At 35.3% G+C, this 20,069-nt stretch overlaps 3 protein-coding genes across 3 annotated transcripts; all 3 read left to right on the top strand.

The window, feature by feature from the left end:
* Positions 1-6,609: 6,609 nt before the first annotated feature.
* On the top strand, positions 6,610-7,611 carry LOC148830168 (olfactory receptor 52D1-like). The gene has a single exon (XM_088921844.1). The coding sequence runs from the start codon at positions 6,610-6,612 to the stop codon at positions 7,609-7,611; it is 1,002 nt and encodes a 333-aa protein (XP_088777970.1).
* A 6,140-nt stretch (positions 7,612-13,751) lies between these two features.
* On the top strand, positions 13,752-14,741 carry LOC148830167 (olfactory receptor 52L1-like). The gene has a single exon (XM_088921843.1). The coding sequence runs from the start codon at positions 13,752-13,754 to the stop codon at positions 14,739-14,741; it is 990 nt and encodes a 329-aa protein (XP_088777969.1).
* Positions 14,742-16,632: 1,891 nt separating this feature from the next.
* Positions 16,633-17,601, top strand: LOC148830166 (olfactory receptor 1E16-like). The gene has a single exon (XM_088921836.1). It carries the CDS (start codon positions 16,633-16,635, stop codon positions 17,599-17,601), a length of 969 nt encoding a protein of 322 aa, XP_088777962.1.
* Positions 17,602-20,069: the final 2,468 nt, after the last annotated feature.

Here is a 20,069-nt window from a genome sequence, read left to right as displayed (position 1 = left end):
GTATTTCCTAGTAATAGTACAGTATATGAGGCTCCATTTCTTAAGGCTCGGGGACAGATGACACAAACCCAGGGCTCCACTCTCAAAATATGCACCAGTTATTCCTACAGGGATTTTATCAGACTTTTCAATGAATATAACATCTCAGCTATACACAGCAGCAATAGTAGTGTAATATGATGAAACCTATTGACACAGAACTCTAATCCATCCATGAGCAATCCACCAAGAAACTATTTATAATAAATGTCTGTTCCATTACTGTAAATGGTCAGCAGCTTAAAACAGGTAAAAGCACAGGTAAAACCACCTACACGATCATTCTAATTTTAAGAGCAAAGTATTATTTTTCATATTGGGACCCCATAAAATAGTTCTAAGATTGTTTATTAAATCTAAAGTTCTTCCTATCAAAGGGGACAAATACATAGAAAGAATCTACACTTGTAATTGAACTGCGGAAGTACCATGTGGGTTGTATCGTTGTGCATGGACCTTGGTTTTCATGCTACCTGCAGTCATGTAAATGAATCAATAGGTAATCTTTACATAAATCTAAAGCAGGTAAAAATATGGACCTTCTCTGGATTTCAGGGTTCCTGAATTAGACTCACATGACAAAAGTCAAATAGGATAAAAAATAGGTCTGGACATTACATTTTCAGCGGACGTCTGCACACAATTTGTTAAGGAATGCAGGAAACGCGATGAGGCTCACGTGCAGAACTATGTTTATTTTTGCTTAGGTTTTGATATTTGTGTTTTTTTGTCCATTTTGAACCATTTTAGGGTACAATATTCATCAGGTATGAGACAGTACTAGCCGCTGGAATGTATAATGAAAATATGAGGTCAGGCCTCTGATCTGCTCTGCTCTGCTTATCCAAAGCAAATACTGGGCACATTCACATTACATACAGAACAGCAGTGTAATAGTAGTGCAGGTCTGGACAGGAGGTGAGCTCTGTTTCAGACTTTGCTTGGCCCGGAAGAAAAAGCCCAGTGTGCTTAATTGAAACACCGAAAAATAAAGATCTTGTTAAAGGTTACCACATCTGAGAAATATAAATTGTTTATTTAGCTCCATCAGAATTTTTCACATGCACTTGTATCAACCCTGTATGATCTTACAAATGATTTATACTCAGAATGCACAGTATTTCTTCCAAAAGCATTCCCCGTAACTCAGTGCATTGTGTTATGTAATTCACTGGCCAAAGACAATCGATAAGTGGCACTTATTGTGCGTTTCTCTCCTGTGTTTCAATACTCTTAATATGGAATATTTATATGGAATTTTCCAAGTAAAGGAAATTTGGATAGGTGAAAATAAGAACTGAAGTATAACATAATTTATACCTAATGTACCATTCATACCTTATATGTATGATTTTACATATCATAGTATTTAAATATTCAATTTCATATAAATCAAATATTAAATATCCAAATATTTGCATGCTACAGTGTCTTAAGATGTGCACAACACAATCTGCAGCATTATTCTGCGTTCATTCTGAATGGCTAATTCTGTACTTCAAATTTTCCAAAACAAAGTAGCTCACTGATGTTTAAATTAAAAACAGAATATTCTGGTATTAAATCAATTAAAATCCAAGCAATTTCACGCATCCTTGAAAAACGTATAAAAATTATTGAAAGTCAATAAAAATGTGTAGATGCTATGGCTATAAAAAGCCTTTAGGCACTGCTAAAGAGCCTTTTTCTGTTGTTAGAAATTGAAAAAAACACTGTAGGTGTAAAAAACTGGAAAAAAATGACCACTGATAAGAATCTGATTGCTTACCACCCGCTGTGTCAATGACTGACAGCTGGATTACAGCTAGAATGCAGTCTGAGGCTCCCAGAGGAAGTCCCATCCCCTAAGGACTATGAATGGCTGAAAATACAATGATTGGCAGTGTTTTCCACCAATCAGACCAGCCTTTTCAAGGAGATCAGTTTCAAAATTCAGTTGCAACAGCCAATAGCTCTCCGTTTTCTTCAAATCTGGCTACGAGGAAGGCTCGCGTCTTGCGGATGCCCCGAACAAGGAAAAAAACTTTTTCAGTATTTTTTTTTGTTTTTGCGGTCATGTTTTGCTGGGTTATTGATTACTTAGCATGTAACTCCGGTTGTCTATTTCCGATTGATATATGTTTTTTGTAAAGATGTTTTGGGTTTTGTTAGTGAGATACTATGAAATGTGATGTTTGTCTTAAGTAAATATTGACTTATGGCATCAAGTGCTCGGCCCCTCGGGCGGTTCCTGGGGTACAGCTAGGGGTTATAAGTGTGACTGTATAGCACTCGCATTGTTAAAGTCTATTGAATGTCTGTTTCCATTTTTATGCCAATAGATTCTAAACTGGAGCCTCTGGCTTCAGCTCCCTACTTTGTAGGATATTTTTGCCATATTGTCAAATGCCATTACAATGCATTTCTATCCAACCATAAAGTATATGCATATCCATTAATTTTGTATTTTTTCTCCTATACACGCTTCAATGATTTCTGGAGCCTCTTCCAGGTTACTTTTAAATGCAGTGACAATAAGTTCTCCGATTGGTTTTACCGATTTATAATCTTTATAATTTATGAACATTGCAGTTTAGAGAAAAACTCAACATTGTACTCGGGCCTAGCAATGTAAAAAAACGAACGTTTCAGGTGACGACTGGCCATTGCAGAGCCTTGAATACACAGCCTTCCAGTTATGAGTCCTGAGCCCTAACCCTCAGCTGTTCCAGCACTAAGGTTTTGTTTGTTGAAATAATTTCCCGCATACCGTTCATGAACCCATAAGCGTCATGCACATTACAATTCGCAGGATGGCAGGCCTGTCTTTGTGAAGAGTTGGTACATATTTTAACACTGTAATTATATAACGAATATTGTACAAATCGTGTCCTCCGCACCCTGTGTTTGTGTATTGAATAAAAAGAGTAATAATAAGTAATAATAATAAGAGTGGCTTATTCAATGGTGTGTAAAATAAAATAGACCTATATAAAATAAAAATATACATAGATTTTTTTAGTTTAAAACATTTTTTTCTTAAGATTATAATATTTTTAATCTTTTAAATGCTAAGATAAATACTACATATAAATTGATCATGTAAGTTTTTTTCTTGTGAAGAATTCTTTTATTACTATATTAAAATCATTATCAATTTATAAAACAGACTACATTCTCACAATTTCCAGATACTGTACATTATGTGACTCCCTGACAGAGGATAGTAAGATTTAAATAGACAATATTTGCTGTGCATTTTTTTTCAGAGAATTACAGTGGGACACTGAAAACATGAGGTGAAGTGTTTTGTTATAGAATAACTATATAACTATAGAATAGCTATATACTGTGACGTTACTGAAGTGCACAAGTCCAAGCTAACTTGACTTGGAAAAACAGGAAGCAATATAAATTACATGACGCCCGCACTTTATTTAAAAGGTATTTTAATAACATTCTTCGTGCATTACCAAATAATATGCCAACACTTTATATTTTATTATAATGGGGAATCATAACATTGCAAATGTGTTAATGTGACTTTTATAAACCTTATTGAAACTTTTCTTGCGTTTAAATATTTTATAAGGAAAAATGTTGTACCTTTTACTATAGGTGTGCATGTTAATGGGTGCAAATTCCCCATCAACAAGCTTCAGGATTTTAGTTTATTTTAATTATAATGTAATTTGAGGTTAGAAAATAGTATTAACTTTGTAGGATGTTTCAAGTGTTGGCACACCCCTTGTTTGAACACTCATGCTTTTTATGAGACTGTAGCTGTGCATTATTAGAGTTGTCTGGATAAATAGACATTCAGTATGATAGCAAGTTATTAAATCAGCTAAAGATTAAAATGAGTTTGAGTGACTAAATTCTGATTAAGCGGGAAGTATTTCTGACACCGAGGACTGAGGGGATACAAACACTTATCCATAAAGAAACTTTAGTCAAGGCATGCACAGCAATTAAGAGCTCAGTTGAGTTGGAAACCAGGAAACCAGGACAACAGTGTTCCTATAAGAACAGAACTGAAGAATCTTGCTTCTCACTTAAACCTTTTTAACTGTTTACCTAAGTTGTTTGCTTCCATCTAGTGGACATAGAAGTTAATCGTGCATTTCTGTGACCGTAGTTGAAGAGGCACTCCCTGTGATCCACAAGCATAAAACTTCAATATCTAAAATATGAAATTTCAGCTTTGCTGCACTTCATGCTTAGTTTTGCACTTTATTACATGTTGTTTTTGTAATTGTGTACAATATTTTAAACATTTTACATACTCCATTGATATGTGGTATTTTAAAATATCTATATTTTAAAGAAATCGCAGTTACTGTATATTTCTGTAAAGGAGAAATGTTAGGAGTTTTGCTTTATGTAAAAATACAATTAAAATAAATATAAAATTAATATATCAGAAAGATTCACGCTACAGCAAATCATTGTCAAGTGTATTTTCTGAGTAATACTTTAAAACAGATTATAAGTCTACTTAGATCATAAATACAATTTTACTATTTGTTTATAACGCATTGTAGTATACTTCCTCATTGATGTGTTTTTGCATTGTGTAATGTTTATAAACTATAAATTATTATAAGATTTGGTTTTTAATATATTACATATATAACAGGTTTCAGTTAATACCTAATAAAGACATTTACAATTTTTAGTCAAAAATCCCTCATATAAATAAATTGAACATTTTAAGCTAATTTTTTATGATGCTTTTATGATGCTTATTACATTTAAATGTCTACTTCTAGTTATGCTATCAGGTGCCATGTGCATTAAACCATATCTTTCTGGAGTTCAGTGTTCTACCTCATTACAGCACGAGATGGCGCTAAAACCTTATAAATGGGGAACAGACAATTCAAAGGCGAAAAGATCACTTTATTAGCCATATACAATTTCTTGCATTAGGAATTCATCTTTTTTTGCATACCACAGCTTGCTCTCCATGAGACATACAGACAGGGAGAGGAGCTTGGGATCAGAGCATAGGGTCAGCCATTGGACAGCACCCCTGAAGGGGCTGGGGTTCAGGGCCTTGCCCAACAGAGTTGGATTCCTCTGCTAGCTGTGGGATTTGAGCCAGCAACCTTCCAGCCACAGGCACAGCTCCTTATCCACAGAGCCACTGCTCTGCCCTGGAGCATCAATATTTTCCAACTGTCCACATGTTTGTTTCGTTCTCATCATGCAGTGTTGCAACAAAACTTAACAATTGTTCTGAATGGAAAAGGTTGATATTTTTTTTTAGAAAAAGAAAAGATAACATGCATCACAGGATTGTTGCAAAACACATTTTTCTTACATGTTTGTTTTCATGGTTTTACTGTATATAATGGATAAAACTTACTGGATGTGGTCTTTCAATAATTTTGATTTGTAAACTGAAAGCAGTACAGTAGATTCTAATTTCCAGGAGCCAAATCAATTAGCATATGTACCCCTTAAGAAATATGAAACATCTCAGTGGGAATTTTATGTTCTTTGATGACACTAAATAAACTGCTGTTTTGTTTGCTTGTGTCTACCAGTAGGTCATTCTGAGTGACACTGAACATTGACTGTCTTGATATGCAGATTTTCAATTTATATAATAAAAATAGCTTATCTGACATTTTGATACTATTAAATTCAAAATAAATTGCATAATCTATATTTTTTTACAGTTCAAAAGCAATTGCTATAATAGCGAGACTCCAATTGTTTCTTTAAGATATCAAAGTGGCCTAAGAGTTTGTGAATGTGTTGATTTATTCAAATGTATTTTTAGAATTTCTGAGCAAAGTCTTGCAACTGTGTGAAGTAGGGGATCAATTAGCAGTTCCTAACTGCACAAATACATTTGTCTTAACCTGGTGGAAGGAGTAACTGGGAATTCAGCAGGGAAACACAGTTACGTGTCCTCCTTCCATAACAGCAAGAAATGCTCTGTACTTGTTGAAATCTGGACAAATGTCACTTCAGTGTCCTCTAACAATTCGTCTCAGTGCAATGAAGAGAAAGATGACTGATGCTCAACTAGGCCTCATGACAAATTAAATTCTGACAATTCCTAAAGTATTGCAACATTTATATTTCTGGAGTTACTGTTACTGCTGTTTTTAGTTTGTTGTTGTATTAGAAAGTCCCAAACGTACTCCTTCTCTTAGTAACCTTCTAAAAGCCTCATACAGTATATGTTCGATGCCTCTCCAAGGACGAACAGAAAAAGAGTCAGCATACAGGGAATGTTATTATTCCCAAAGATATAAAATGTCTATATATTTAACAGCACTTCTGATACCAGTGCCCAAAGCACAGCAATGGTGAAGGTAAGGATCACGTTGAACAGAGGTATCTTTACCGGCTCCATAGGCTACTATGCACTAATTCTTTTTAGATCATCTTTAATGTGTAATGTAAGACTTGTAAACTGTAGTAAGCTATTCACTGTTTTATTGCAATCTAGTACATATATCCTTTAAACATGTTTCTTTAAAGTACTTTAAAATTCAATAGTAAGAATAAAAAATCTTATTAAAATGTATTTGGGTCTATTTTTCTTAACAGGTGTCTCAGTTTAAGGGGAAAATGATAATGCACAATTCTTCCATCCCTTACTACAGCGTGTCTGTGATTTTTACTTCCTATGGCTCGCTCAGCTCCCTCCACCATCTCTATTTCACTCTTGTGCTCGTGGTGTATCTTATCACTCTCGTTGCAAATATTTTCCTGATGGTGGTTATCTACATGGAGCCAAGCCTGCACAAGCCCATGTATATATTTTTGTTTAACCTGGCTCTGAACGGACTGTATGGAAGCTCTGCTTTTTATCCTCAACTCCTGGACAATCTTCTCTCTGAAGTTCAGGGAAGCTCCTATGTAGGCTGTCTAGTCCAGGTCTTCTGCATGAGCAGTTACGCGACCTGTGCGTACGCAATCCTGACTGTCATGGCCTACGACCGCTACGTCTCCATCTGTAAACCACTGCTGTACTATAGAATAATCACGCATGAAAAAGTGAAGAGACTTCTAATGTTTTCTTATTTCTTTCCTGTGTTGGGCACATCTATTAATACAGTGTTGACAGCCAGACTCCCATTGTGTGAGCTGAAAATACACAGGCTGTTTTGTGACAACTGGGCAGTTGTCAAGAACTCTTGCATCAATACCAACTTGAATAATGTCTTCGGACTCCTTCTGATAGTTATTTTTGTCATCCTCCCAATGTTCTTTGTTATTTTTACATACTCTAAAATACTGATGATAACTCTGAAGACTTCAAAGGAAGCACAAAGGAAAGCCCTGAGCACGTGTGCCCCCCATTTAATCACTTTCATCAACTTCTCCATTGCTGTTCTGTTTGCTTTAATATATAATCGCTTTGACGTGCAGCAGGTACCAGCTGGTGTCAATATCATGATATCAGTGCATTTTGTTGTGATACCTCCTCTGTTGCACCCCATTATATACGGGATCAGGACTCAGGAAATCAGGAAATGTATTCGAAAGCTGCTTGGTAAACAGGCAAGTATAACTCAATCCGGGGCTCACTTTAAGAAAGCGTCCTCAATCACTGTACCAATGTGCTAATGAAATCTGACTTTCTAAAGTTTGGCAGGAATTCAATTCACTGAGGAATATAAAAGTGTAAAAAAAAATAATACACTAGTGAAAATGACACAAGTGTACAATAATCAACTCTTAAGTTGTGTAAGTATTTGAGGTTTGCTTTTTAATTGAAACAAAGAAAATCCAAAGGACAGTACAGGAGTTTGTTAATGTTCTCAGGTTTGGCTTGTAGAACATCTGCAATGTTTAGTGTATGATTTTGAACCATCTTGTGAAAACAGCTTTAATGATATGAAATTCCACCTGTTTTAGTATTAAGTGGCCCGTTTGTGATGGGGGGGGGGGTGTGCTGCTGACTTACAGCTCTTGGATCCTTTCTGGCAAGGGGTGCCTTCTTTGTGGAGATGTTCTGTCTGTGCTCTCATAGTTTTTCTCCGGGTACTTTGTTTTCCTCCTACCTCCCATCCTATCCAGGTTAGTTACTTTACATATGTCACTAAATTGCCCATTTTCTAAGTGTTGTGCCCTGTGATGGACTGATCTCCAGTTCAAGATGTAATTCTGCTGTGTTGCTTTCCAGAAATAGGCTTACTGATGCACGATTGAAGGATGAATGTTTTAGTATTTATTAAATGCTTAAAGAGGAAAAAAAATAATTTTCAGTCAACAGCAAGAAAAGAAATATCCTCAACTAACATAAAATAATTATACTGTATTAGTAATGTAGACATTAAACACACAGTATCTTGCTTTATTGAAATGTGAGAACCAGTAGTATGAAAGGGTAAGTGAGAGAAGGGTGTAAATGGCTTTAAAAAAGAAACTTCCTCTCCTGTGATCATTTTACAGACATCCTGGTCTAAGCAGTATCTTGTGTAACACATTTCGTGCTCACAGCAAGCAGCCTGTATGATCTATCTGTTGTCATGAAGGACATTAAACCCTACAATGCAATTTTCTGGATCTGCTCTCATTTCTATTTGATTTATTGGGTTATTTGTAAGAGTTATGTTAATTCTTTTTTAACTTGCCTTGTTTTTCATACTATAAGGCAGGCCAGTCAACCAAAACGTGTAGTGTTCTTCATGACTTTCAAGTAAAAAATGAAACAAATGTATAAATGTTTTCCACTTACTGTATAAACCTTTTTTTCTTAAAGTGGCCACTATGATCATTTTGACATAAACTATGAAACTGTGTTTTTAAGAAATTAAGCTACCATTCTGCCCTGTACTTCCTCCAGGGTATTTGTTGTTTACAGAAAAATGAAACAAAACCATTACAATAGTTAGACTACACTTAAAAGGGCAGACAAGTCCTTTTACCAAAAATACAATTTATGTGAATTGTAACTGATAAAGTCATTCACTCATTCCAGTAACAGAGTAAACAAGGAATTCAGCTCTTCAACATTCCAGTCCAGACATTAGATTAATTACAGATAAATACAATTCATTCTTTATTTTTGTCAGGTCTAATACCATACCAGATCTAATACTGTACCATGTTATGTTTAAAACATAGTTATATTTTTAAATTATCTTTGTTTATGAGACTGCAGTATTTTATTTATTTGTTCTTCTATTAGTAATACAGTACAAATGTATATTATGATAAATGGAGTTTATAACAAAAGTTCTGGAGGGGTGACAACCATGCTTTCAGTAATTAGCAATCGCTCCTGTCATCCTTCCTCCACCAAACGCTATAAATACCAACGTGATTTCCTGCTCTCCCTTGCCTGCGACTTTTGCATCCCACCTCAACCCCAGCTCCACCTCTGCAGCTACCCCTTGGTTGCCCTGCGTGGGGGTCCTGGCCTCCTTGTCCTCTGGCCAGGAGGTCAGCCCTCAGCCAAGCGGGTTAAACCAATATCCGCTCCATAATACTCCATACTCCATACATTTTGTGCTTTGTAGATCAATGCAAAGAAATGTAAATATATTAAGCTAGGACCATTTGTTGCAAAATACTTAACAATTAAGTAAACACTTAGCATAGAAATGCATGAGACTATAATTGATCATTTATTTCAGCAATATGGTTATTTAATTTTTTTTTAAAACACACATTTACAGCAAAGCTGTAAAATGTAATATAGTCTTTTTTTAAGAGGAACTTGACACATTTATTGCAGAGTAGATAAATTGTTGCTCTATATAAACAACAAAAACCTACAGTATGTAAATTTCACTTTGTGAAAATAAGTGAATATAAGTTACTTTTTTGATGTGTTCCAAAACATGCTATATAAAATAAAGGTTATGGAAGATGGCAATGTTGATCATTGTTTATCATGAGATTTTTAATTTTCCAAACAAAAACTATGATCGTAAAATGTAAAAATACATCATATAAACAGAAGGAAACGTATGTACTGTACCATTTTGTATGTGGCAAAAACAGTTCTTTAATACCTCTGCCTTATGTTTTGTTTTTCATATTTTTATGGCCCTCTCATTTTATTCCTTTGGAAGTGGCAAGAACCCTCACCTGGATTTTAACAATACCTCCTGCTCACCTTTGTGCTGACATCTGGTCTCTGCCGTTTTAATGACAATCTGCTGCACCTGGCACTGTTTTTTGTCTCTGCACCCAGTAAGCACTGAACGTGAATGACTAGCTTCTAGATTTAAGCAAAACTGGATTTTGTTTCATGCTTTATTTTTTAAAGCACAGCAGGCTCAGGCTTCTAGATTAAAGTCGGCTCCGGCTCCAGGGACTCGGCACTCTGTTCTGTTCTCTAAATCTAAAACCCTCCATCACAAACAGGGTTTAGATGGGAACTCTTAAATGACGCAGTAATCACATAATTACTGGCCTCAATCAGGTCTCAGTCAGTTTGCATGAGCTGGGGTGGGGAATGATATGGTTTCCTTAGCTTAACAAAAGCAGACAGCAGATGCTGCTGCAATACCATAATTATTGCCCCCAAACCCTGATGAAAACAATCTATAGTCTGTGTTGAGGCATCACTATTCAAAATACTGCATAATGTTTAATGTAGTGGATATATGACCTAGAACTGCACCTGAAACCTGAAAAACTGCAATTGGCAGTATTTTATTCCTTTGCAAAATCGTTTTATCTCTCATTGTATTTACATTAATTGGAGACATTTATATAACATAGTTAACACGATCTGATTTTAGTCAGATTTAGCCCATAGTCATTCATGCAGCAAAGTAATGTGGCGTAGGTAAATGCAGTTCTTGTCACAAACAAAACTGCACCATTTAGATTGACAAGATAATTTTTTACTTAAATAAAAATCTTTTTTATTACTTTTTATACAAGCAGTTCTAAAATAAATTGTTCCTGTTTAATGGGAACAAATGACTGTCTTTCAACCTGCACTAAAGCAGATACTGTATCTTCTTGAAACTAATACAGGTTGAAAATCCTTTATCCGAAATTCCAAAATCCGAAAAACTCCAAAATCCGAAAGTTTTTTGAATGCTGACATGACACGCCACAAATGGAAAATTCTACAAAGTGCGGGATGGTTCCACCACGTACTGTTGTTGTGCGCCACTATGAGTTTTCATTTTATTTACCTGTAATCATATTCAACTGTAACCTTTTAATCAAAACATGACATCGTACTTTAGGTCGTAGGTGGAGACTGATATCTTACCTTTTCAAAGTAAAACCCTCTTTTTGTAGTGTGTAGTGTCAACACATCATAATGAATCTTAACTAGTTTAGTAACAAGACCTATAATTACACTTAGAATTAAGTGATAGTAAAGATTTTTAATAATCTTTCTGTTGCATTGATAAGGCAGTATGGGCCTCTCTAAATGTAGAAGAATGTGCTTATGGGCTCCTTTGATTAGTGACATCATAAAACTGCATCAAAGTTGAACATATAAGGATTACAGTATAGTGCAGATGGACACTATCAAATTGGTAGTCCGTTTTCTTCCCAAAACCACAGGTCCATGGTCACTGTTCATCACCCAAACGAAAATCCACCCATAGGTGATCAGTGAGGAGGGTACCAGAACCAAAGCTGATAGCATCTTGGCCAATCACCAACTTGTGATGCCATACCTTAAAATGAGAACCCAGCTCAACTTACTGGCTCCTTAGCTCTCACCAACTAAACTGGCTATCCAATTTTTCAACCCACATAACTGCAAGCAGTCCCAGTCAGCACTTATTCTCCAATATGCCAGGCTGAGAAAGAGAGTCAGTAAAGTGTACAATTCTTCTTCTGCAAAAGAAGAAATATTGTGCTCCTGAACCCGCTATTATTTTCACCAATTCAACAAAATAAGATAGTTGAATTCATTTGTCAGCATCCTGGATATCTGAGCCTATTCAGAACCAAGCTATAGCTTGGAAAAGGGCTGCCTGAAGCCCACGCAAGCTGCTGAGGCCCAAAATAAGCCAAAGTCCTGACCTTCTTCCTCTCTGTCTACATCCAGAAAAGAACTCTCCCAGCATAGAGCGAGAGGCTGCCAAGTCGGACCATCCAGCTCTGTCTTCTCACAGGGAAGTTTAAGTTATTAAGGACTTTTGGCAAACATCCAATTTAATTATATGAGACAAAGTAGACCGTAACACATGTTATCACTGATGTATTTTAACTCTGTAGTTACTAACTCTTCTCTTTGTAATCCCAGAGTGAATGATCAGCATTTTGTATCACAATAAATTGTTTCATGTATTCCATTACGTTTGTTGTTTGTAATGCATGTTCTGGTGTTATTTCAATAAATCGTGCATTGTATATTCAGAATCCATATATGCAAGACTATAAATTACCTGTACATTATCACATTACCTTTGCTTACTGCCCTGTCTTTCTCACACCTGAAGAAGTGTTTTCTTTCTTCTCTTTTCAGCATGGAATAAGCCTATTACTTGTTCCTGTAAATTATTATGTTTGACTGGTTCCTAAAATTTGTCGAGTACTCTTTTAATTAACCATATAAAATAATAAAAAACATAAAATGAATTAGTAGAATATCTTCTCTTTGTTTTTAGAGTTCAAAATAAAAAATAACAGCCAAGGAAAATAAATACAAATTAAAAAAAAACATTTCTAGTAGTGAAAAATCTGTGTAAAATCTTTTTCTACTTGTCTTTTTTCTCAGTACCTTTAAATTGCTGAAATTCAAGTATAAAGCCAGAGATCTGTGAAACCCAATCTGTTGCCCAGATTTTAACACTCCCCTATGATTTGGTACCTGCATTCTGTCAGACTTCACCTGTTACTGTCTGTTCATTGCAAGTCCTAACTGTATACTTTAGGAAAAAAATAAAAACCTTATGGTTTTACATTAAGTGAAAAGAATGTAGATGCAGATAATGCACCCTTCTTCTAGTGAAGTTCATCATCTCTTGCATTAGCAGTGGTATAAAACTTTAAAAGGAAAGTGAAAAATTCAAACTTGATCTGTGAGCTGAGTGTACTACAGAAGGTAATGCAAACCCAAGAAAAGCCCTACACTAGTAGTGTCCTCATGAGGAAAGCACAATTTTAACATTTTAAATACTGTACCAAACCATGGCACAAAGTATGTTATATGAAAGGCATAATACAATGTATTTTAAGCTTTTTTTCTCCCTTCAGTGCAAAAATAACATAAATAAAAAGTAAAATTAGTAAATAAAATAGAAAAATAAAAAGAACAGCTTTACATATTGTATGTCATGAGCCTACTGATAAACCGTAAATACCTCCAAATTTAGCAGCTAAAAATGGCAAAACTAATAATGAAATATTTGAGACCAAATTTAATGTAAATTGTTAAAGACATTGCCAGCAGTTCCGGTGTATTTCCCCCAGCTCTCTTCCCTACGCACACTAATTAAGCTGCAGTGAAAATGATGAAGGAAAAGCCTTTAACCAGGGAGCAGTGGCCACGTGAGGAGAAAGATATAAAGCTCCGTCCCTAGCCCTCTCTTTACACAGCAGCTAATCAAGGCCTAACAAACGTCACGACAGAGAAGGTAATGGCAGGACATTATCTGCATCAGAAGAGACAATGCTTTTTTTTTTATCAAACACAATACAAGGCTGAAGTTCTAATTTTTTTATCATGCCTTTGTATCTTAGGTGTATGTGTGCTTGTCTTGCTTGTTTTTTCTGCATTTGTGGAACTGAGTTTTAAATGTGCTTTATTTCACAGGTGCTCTCGCTCTGACGTTATGATCAACTCTTCTTCGTCCACCTATGGGACTCTCTTTTTTACATTATACAGCTCTCTTGACAGCCTGCGGTACATGTATTTACTTTTTCCCTTGCTGTTGTACTTTGTGACAGTGTTTGCAAATGTTTTTCTTATGCTAGTGATCTACTTGGAGCCAGGTCTGCACAAGCCCATGTACATTTTTATATTTAACTTGGCATTAAATGGACTGTATGGGAGCTCTGCTTTTTATTTGAAACTAATGGACAACTTACTCTCAGGCGGTCAGGAGAGTTCCTATATATACTGCCTTGTTCAGGTGTTTTGTGTAACCACTTATGGTGCATTTACATTCACAATTCTTGCAGTTATGGCATACGACAGGCATGTCTCCATTTGTCAACCTTTACAATACTACAGCATCATGACTCCCGCAAAAGTAAAGGGCCTTTTGACTGGGGCTTATTTGCTTCCTGTTTCAGGTATGTTGATCCACATTACATTAACAGGAAGGCTTCCCTTATGCAGATTTACCATCCATAAACTTTTCTGTGACAACTGGGCAGTTGTCAAGCTGTCCTGTGTAAATACGAATGCCAACAATGTCTTTGGTTTGTTTCTGACTGTGGTTTTTGCAGCTTTCCCCTTTGTTGTTGTTCTTCACTCTTATGTCCAGATACTGCTTGTGTGTTTCAAAGCTACAAAGGAAGCGCAGAGGAAAGCTTTGAGCACATGCGCGCCTCACTTGATCACTTTCATCAATTTCACCTTGGCTTCTCTTTTCTCTGTCATTTATAATCGTTTTGATTATCAGCTGCCAACCAGCATTAATGTTTTCATGTCAGTGCATTTTATTGTAATTCCTCCTCTTTTACACCCAATAATATATGGAATTAGAACACAAGATATTTGGAAAAGCATTCTAAAAATCTTCAGAAAAACAGCTGTAGATGATAAACCAAGGGTGCCAATTAACAAAATGTCCTTAGCAGCTGTGATGAAAAATTAAAGAGATTCAGGTCTCTATGGACATTTCAAAGTGCCATTAATTACTGAACGTTGAACTGTGTCTCCTTTTGGAGCTTGCTGACTCAGGGGAGACAATGCTAGTGAGTGACGACATTCTCATCCGACGTGGAAAACTACAAGTTGAAAGTATCAACAGCCTACATTTTCAGCACATGATCCTGCATGGACCCTGCTGGTCACATTGAGCTGATGAACTCTTTGCTGGCCATATCCTGTAGCTCAACCAAGGAAAGATAATTCTGCAGTGACACTCAGTATAACTCCACGCTCAGGTGCTTGCCCCATTGTTCTAAGAAATGTTTACCAAATGAGCCATTTGGGAGATTAGAGGTGATACTTAACCTAGACAGCATGTCCTTGAACTATAGAAGGAAAGTGTAGGAGAACAACAAGTGCCCCAGGGCAAAATCAAACCTAAAGAGGTAGGTTGGCAACACTCAACTTTACCACTTTTATTTCGGTAATTTAGATTTCTAGAAACAAAAGCATCAAACACATTTAGTTGGAAAGCACTGAAGCCAATAAATATGTTTTGTGACAACATGGTACTTGCTCTTTATTGCCTTCCTTACAAATATCATGATTTTATATTCTATTCCAGAATTCAGGAATAAAAGTAAGCTTTGGAATGGAGGCATACTGTAGCACAGCTGTTGGCTTTGCCAATAAAGTGTTTAAATAGACTATGTTTAGACTCCTTGTACTTAACAGGTAGTATCAAAATTTAAATAATTAGATGAATGATATTTCCACTCCCACACGATTTATTTTTATGGGGTTAATATTCGAATGAGAGCCATGGAGAAATGTGTACAGCTGTATCACTTTTAAGGAACTTATACGATTGTTTATCTTTTTATTAAAGAATATTGTACCTATATTAAAGGGTATTGTCCCTCATCAATTCCTTCTTATCTGATTATAGATTGCTAATTTTAACAGATCAGCAAATTCCATTACAGCACACTTTACCAGACTATCAATGTTCTTGCTTACATTAAGCTTTGCTACATGGTAACTGTAAAAATAAAGTCATAGAATAAAATCATCAAAAGAACAAGTGTGCAGTCTTTTTTGTTGTTGTATATCACTAGGAAATCAATCCATTGTGATTCAGCGTCTAGGTTTGTGAATTTCTTGTGATGTTAAAAAAAATCTACAAAAGGCCACACAGACAGGAGAGATCCTATTTAATTAACCAAATTACCAAACATTCAATTGATCAATTTTTCCAATTGGGTATTTTTGTTATTTGCATTAGTACCAATAATAAAAGTAATGAAAATTATGACAATAACGTTATTAACTTTAATAATCTACTATCTCCACTTCAGCTCACACCCTCTGCAGCCCCTCACTTGAATTATATTTATTAGGTAGTTAATTTGGAATATATTTGTGATTCTTTTTTCAAGATTACCCTTACTGTTCAACTTCACTCTTCTTCTAATTAAACCCAAATGTACTCTGTAAATGAAATGTTCTCAGAGGGGGTTTTAGAATAGAATCAGACTACAAAACTGTGTCTATACACTGAGGTACAGTACATATAAAACCATGCTCTCTGGCAGTCATTACTCACATCATCCTTAGCAAGGAGATCACAGTCACGGTAATGTAGTAGCAGTAAAATACATTTTTTTAATTCAGATTTTAACTTAAATTTTTTTTTATAGTTTTACCTCCACAATATTGGAATTATTTCAGTGAATATCTTAAGTTTAAACATGTATAAAATGTGGTTGACTGTAAAGCCTATATTGGAAAACAGAAAGTTTTTCAAAATTTCTCTTTTTGTCTACATTTTCTCTCTATGAATGGTGTTTATCTGTCTCAGATTTCTTTTTTTTTTGACAGATTGATTTGGCACAATGAGCAACTCCTCTTCATCCTATTATGGTACTTTAATTTTTACTTCATATGGTTCTTTAGGCAACCTAAGGTACCTGTACATTACTTTTGCTTTATTAACATACCTTCTAACAGTGTTTGCTAATGTTTTTCTCATGCTAGTGATCTACCTGGAATCAAGCCTCCACAAGCCCATGTATATTTTTTTATTTAACCTGGCTCTGAATGGACTGTACGGAAGCTCTGCTTTCTATCCTAAGCTAATGGACAATCTACTCTCGGATGTTCAAGGAAGCTCCTATGTTGGCTGTCTAGTCCAGGTGTTTTGCATCAGTACCTATGGCACTTGTGCATATGCAATTCTAACTGTGATGGCATACGACCGCTACATCTCTATTTGTAAACCTTTGCAGTACTACAACATTATGACTCCTGCAAAAGTAAGGAAACTTTTGGCCTTCTCCTACTTCTTTCCCATTTCTGGCATGTCCGTACATGTGTGGTTGACTTCAAGGCTTCCCCTGTGCAGATTTACCATCCATAAACTGTTTTGTCACAACTTAGCAGTTGTGAACCTGTCCTGTGCAGACACGAGACTGAACAATGCATTTGGCCTGTTGCTCACGACAGGTTTAGTAGTCCTGCCTTTCATTCTTGTGGTGCTCTCCTATCAAAGGATACTTATAGTAAGTGTGAAAGCTTCAAAGGAAGCACAAAGGAAAGCCTGGAGCACGTGTGCCCCCCATCTAATCACTTTTGTCAATTTCTCCATGGCAACTCTTTTCTCTGTTATCTACAATCGATTGGAACTTTACGTGCCGACATATGTAAATCTAATGATGTCATTACATATTGTGGTAATTCCTCCCCTGTTACATCCTGTAATATATGGGTTACGAACACAAGAAATTAGGAAATCTATTTTAAAAATGCTAAGTACAAGAAGACTTTTCACTGTTTCATCTGTTTCATGTCATGTAACTTCCTAGGTATACTGGGTTGATACAATATACATTTGTAGAGACATATAGTATAATTTAATGCTATATAGTAATGTTGAAATCGGGACTATTCACTTTGTGAATTCTTTGACAGAAAAGAGTGTGTTGTAACAAAAAGCATTTTTTTATTCTGAAATATTTATACAACTAGAGGCTTTTTAACTGAGGAAGTGTCCGGCCACTGAAGTGAATGTATGAAATCAAATTCCAATGCCAGTCCGCTCCCTCTATTTCAACAATTCATCTCCCAGCCCAAATACGCCTCATTTAAAACCAAGCAGTGAAGTCTCCTGCTTGTCATCGAAGCAGTAAGGACAGGAAGATACTGAGCTTTTCCAGTCCAGTTATAAAGCTCTAACTGGTCCGTGTCTAATGAATTATACATGACAGAAAATACATTATACCCAGTAGAGAAGACAGGATCCTGTAGCAGGCAAAGAAAATCTATTGCATCACTGAGAAAGCAAGTAAAACTATTCACTCATTTTGCATGTATTACACATACTTAAGAAGAACAAGTAATAGGTTTATTCCCTGCTGAAAAGAAAAGAGAAAAAAAACAACGTTTCGGCCTTCTTCAGGTGTGGAGGTTTTTTTTTTTTTACCTCTGAGGACTGATCCAAGCACAAGTACTGTGTGGCTTGGGAGTTAAAGAAGGGTATAATGATCTTTCTTAGGTTAGTTTTAAAAATTTGAATAGTTTAAAAGTTTTTTTTGTAGCAACGAATCGGAAATGCATAAAAGCGTAATGCTACCAATGTGTTGTTTAATTTTAATTTATTTCTATTAACATTTTTAGTTTGATGTCATACATGCATCCAGGAAAAACAGTTTTGTTGTTCTACAAAAAACTGCATAGCTGGGTTTTACAAAATGTTTTCTGAGGGAGTCTGAAAATTGCTTTCATTGCTTTGTGCCACTGCTACTCTGTCAGTGTCACTGACCCTGATGTTTAGAAGCTTTTAGAGGCCTCTCAAAACCTGTTTACTGTAGGTACTGTAAAGAAATCAGCCTTGAGTTTCACACTTTTATTGTAAATGTTACCAAATAAATTTCCACTTTTAAGAAAAAACTCATGTTTGTGCATTATTGTCATTCATCAACAGTATTAATTCCTGACAGGACGTTTTTATAAAATGAACTTTCAGGCTTAATTCAGATCTTAAAAATCCTTTAAGTAGAATTGTTTCCTAATTGAATCCTAACTGAATTTAAAGCACATTAAAAGTTCCAATGCAAAACAGTGATATGTAAACATATTCCAGTTCCTGTTGAAATTATATAATCAGTTTGTTCTTTATTTTATAATTTTTCAATTAGCACTTTATTTTACATTCATTTTAATTAATGTTCTGGTTCAAGTTTATTGTCATTTTACTCATACACAGGTATATGGTATAACAAAATGCTATTTAGCTAGCTCTCAGATGGTAAGTAGTACAAAAAAAATACAATTGTATAGGAAAGAATGACAGAGACAACAGGTAATGTTTAAAAAATAAACATTAAACCCCGTCTTTAATTGAAAATGAATACAAATTGTTGCAATTGCACATCATACAAGATTGCTTACAAAAACAAATGTTAGAAAACGGAACATCCCATAAGAGATTTATATCATCTCCATCGAGGCTGTCAGAAGCTGAACTCCTACTTGCTGACAGTGTGCTGGACAGCACACATGCAAGGATTCAAATCATGTGGACTCAGAAGAAACTATCAGCTTTTACTGCACAGTGAGAGAGAAAATTGAAATTTTCTTTAATGAAGAGTTAATGCTCTGTTTTAATTCTTCCTGTTACTATTTAAAACCATCTGCCAATATTTATTTAAAGTAATCTCCAGATTTAATGTTTTGTAAATTACACAGAACAATTAGTACTTTATATCATTTTTATTTCCAGCAGTCTCTCAAAAAATGGTTGCAGTAGGTTCAGAAACACTGTCAAAACTGTATCATAAGTCCATACAAAAACTCCTTCTGCAAAGTGAAGCAGTGCAGTAAAAAGAGTCGTTGTGTGTTCACGTGCCAAGTTATAAACTTGAGCCCTGTGAAGTTTGAAAGGCATTCAGATCTGAGCTTAAAAATGTAACATTATCAAGTCACATATGACATGAAAACATTGGTTCATCCTAATTTAACTGAACCAGAGATTTAAGTAATAACTTATTAATTTCTCATGGTTCTTGTTTTGTAGCTGCCAAATTATTCACAAGTAACCTTTTGAATATGTAAAACTAAATATAAAATAATTTGGGAGCTAAAAACAAATACATGGGGGATTAATCATAATTTAGGATTTAGAAATGCTTTTGAAACATCAGCTATGAATTTCAATAAAGAATTAGAATAATATGTCATGATGACATGCTACAGTACATACTGTACTTTCAAATAAAACGTTTCATCACTAATTCGTGTGGCTTCTCCCATTTACTTCTCACAATCTTGAATA

The sequence above is a fragment of the Atractosteus spatula genome, chromosome 7 (assembly GCF_055471065.1).
Source record: "Atractosteus spatula isolate fAtrSpa1 chromosome 7, fAtrSpa1.hap1, whole genome shotgun sequence".
Lineage (NCBI taxonomy): Eukaryota > Metazoa > Chordata > Actinopteri > Semionotiformes > Lepisosteidae > Atractosteus > Atractosteus spatula.
This window is presented reverse-complemented; position numbering and strand designations above follow the sequence as displayed.

Bases quoted from the DNA above. Each gene is read 5' to 3' on its own strand.
- LOC148830168 (XM_088921844.1), top strand. From the start codon at position 6,610: ATGATAATGCACAATTCTTCCATCCCTTACTACAGCGTGTCTGTGATT.
- LOC148830167 (XM_088921843.1), top strand. From the start codon at position 13,752: ATGATCAACTCTTCTTCGTCCACCTATGGGACTCTCTTTTTTACATTA.
- LOC148830166 (XM_088921836.1), top strand. From the start codon at position 16,633: ATGAGCAACTCCTCTTCATCCTATTATGGTACTTTAATTTTTACTTCA.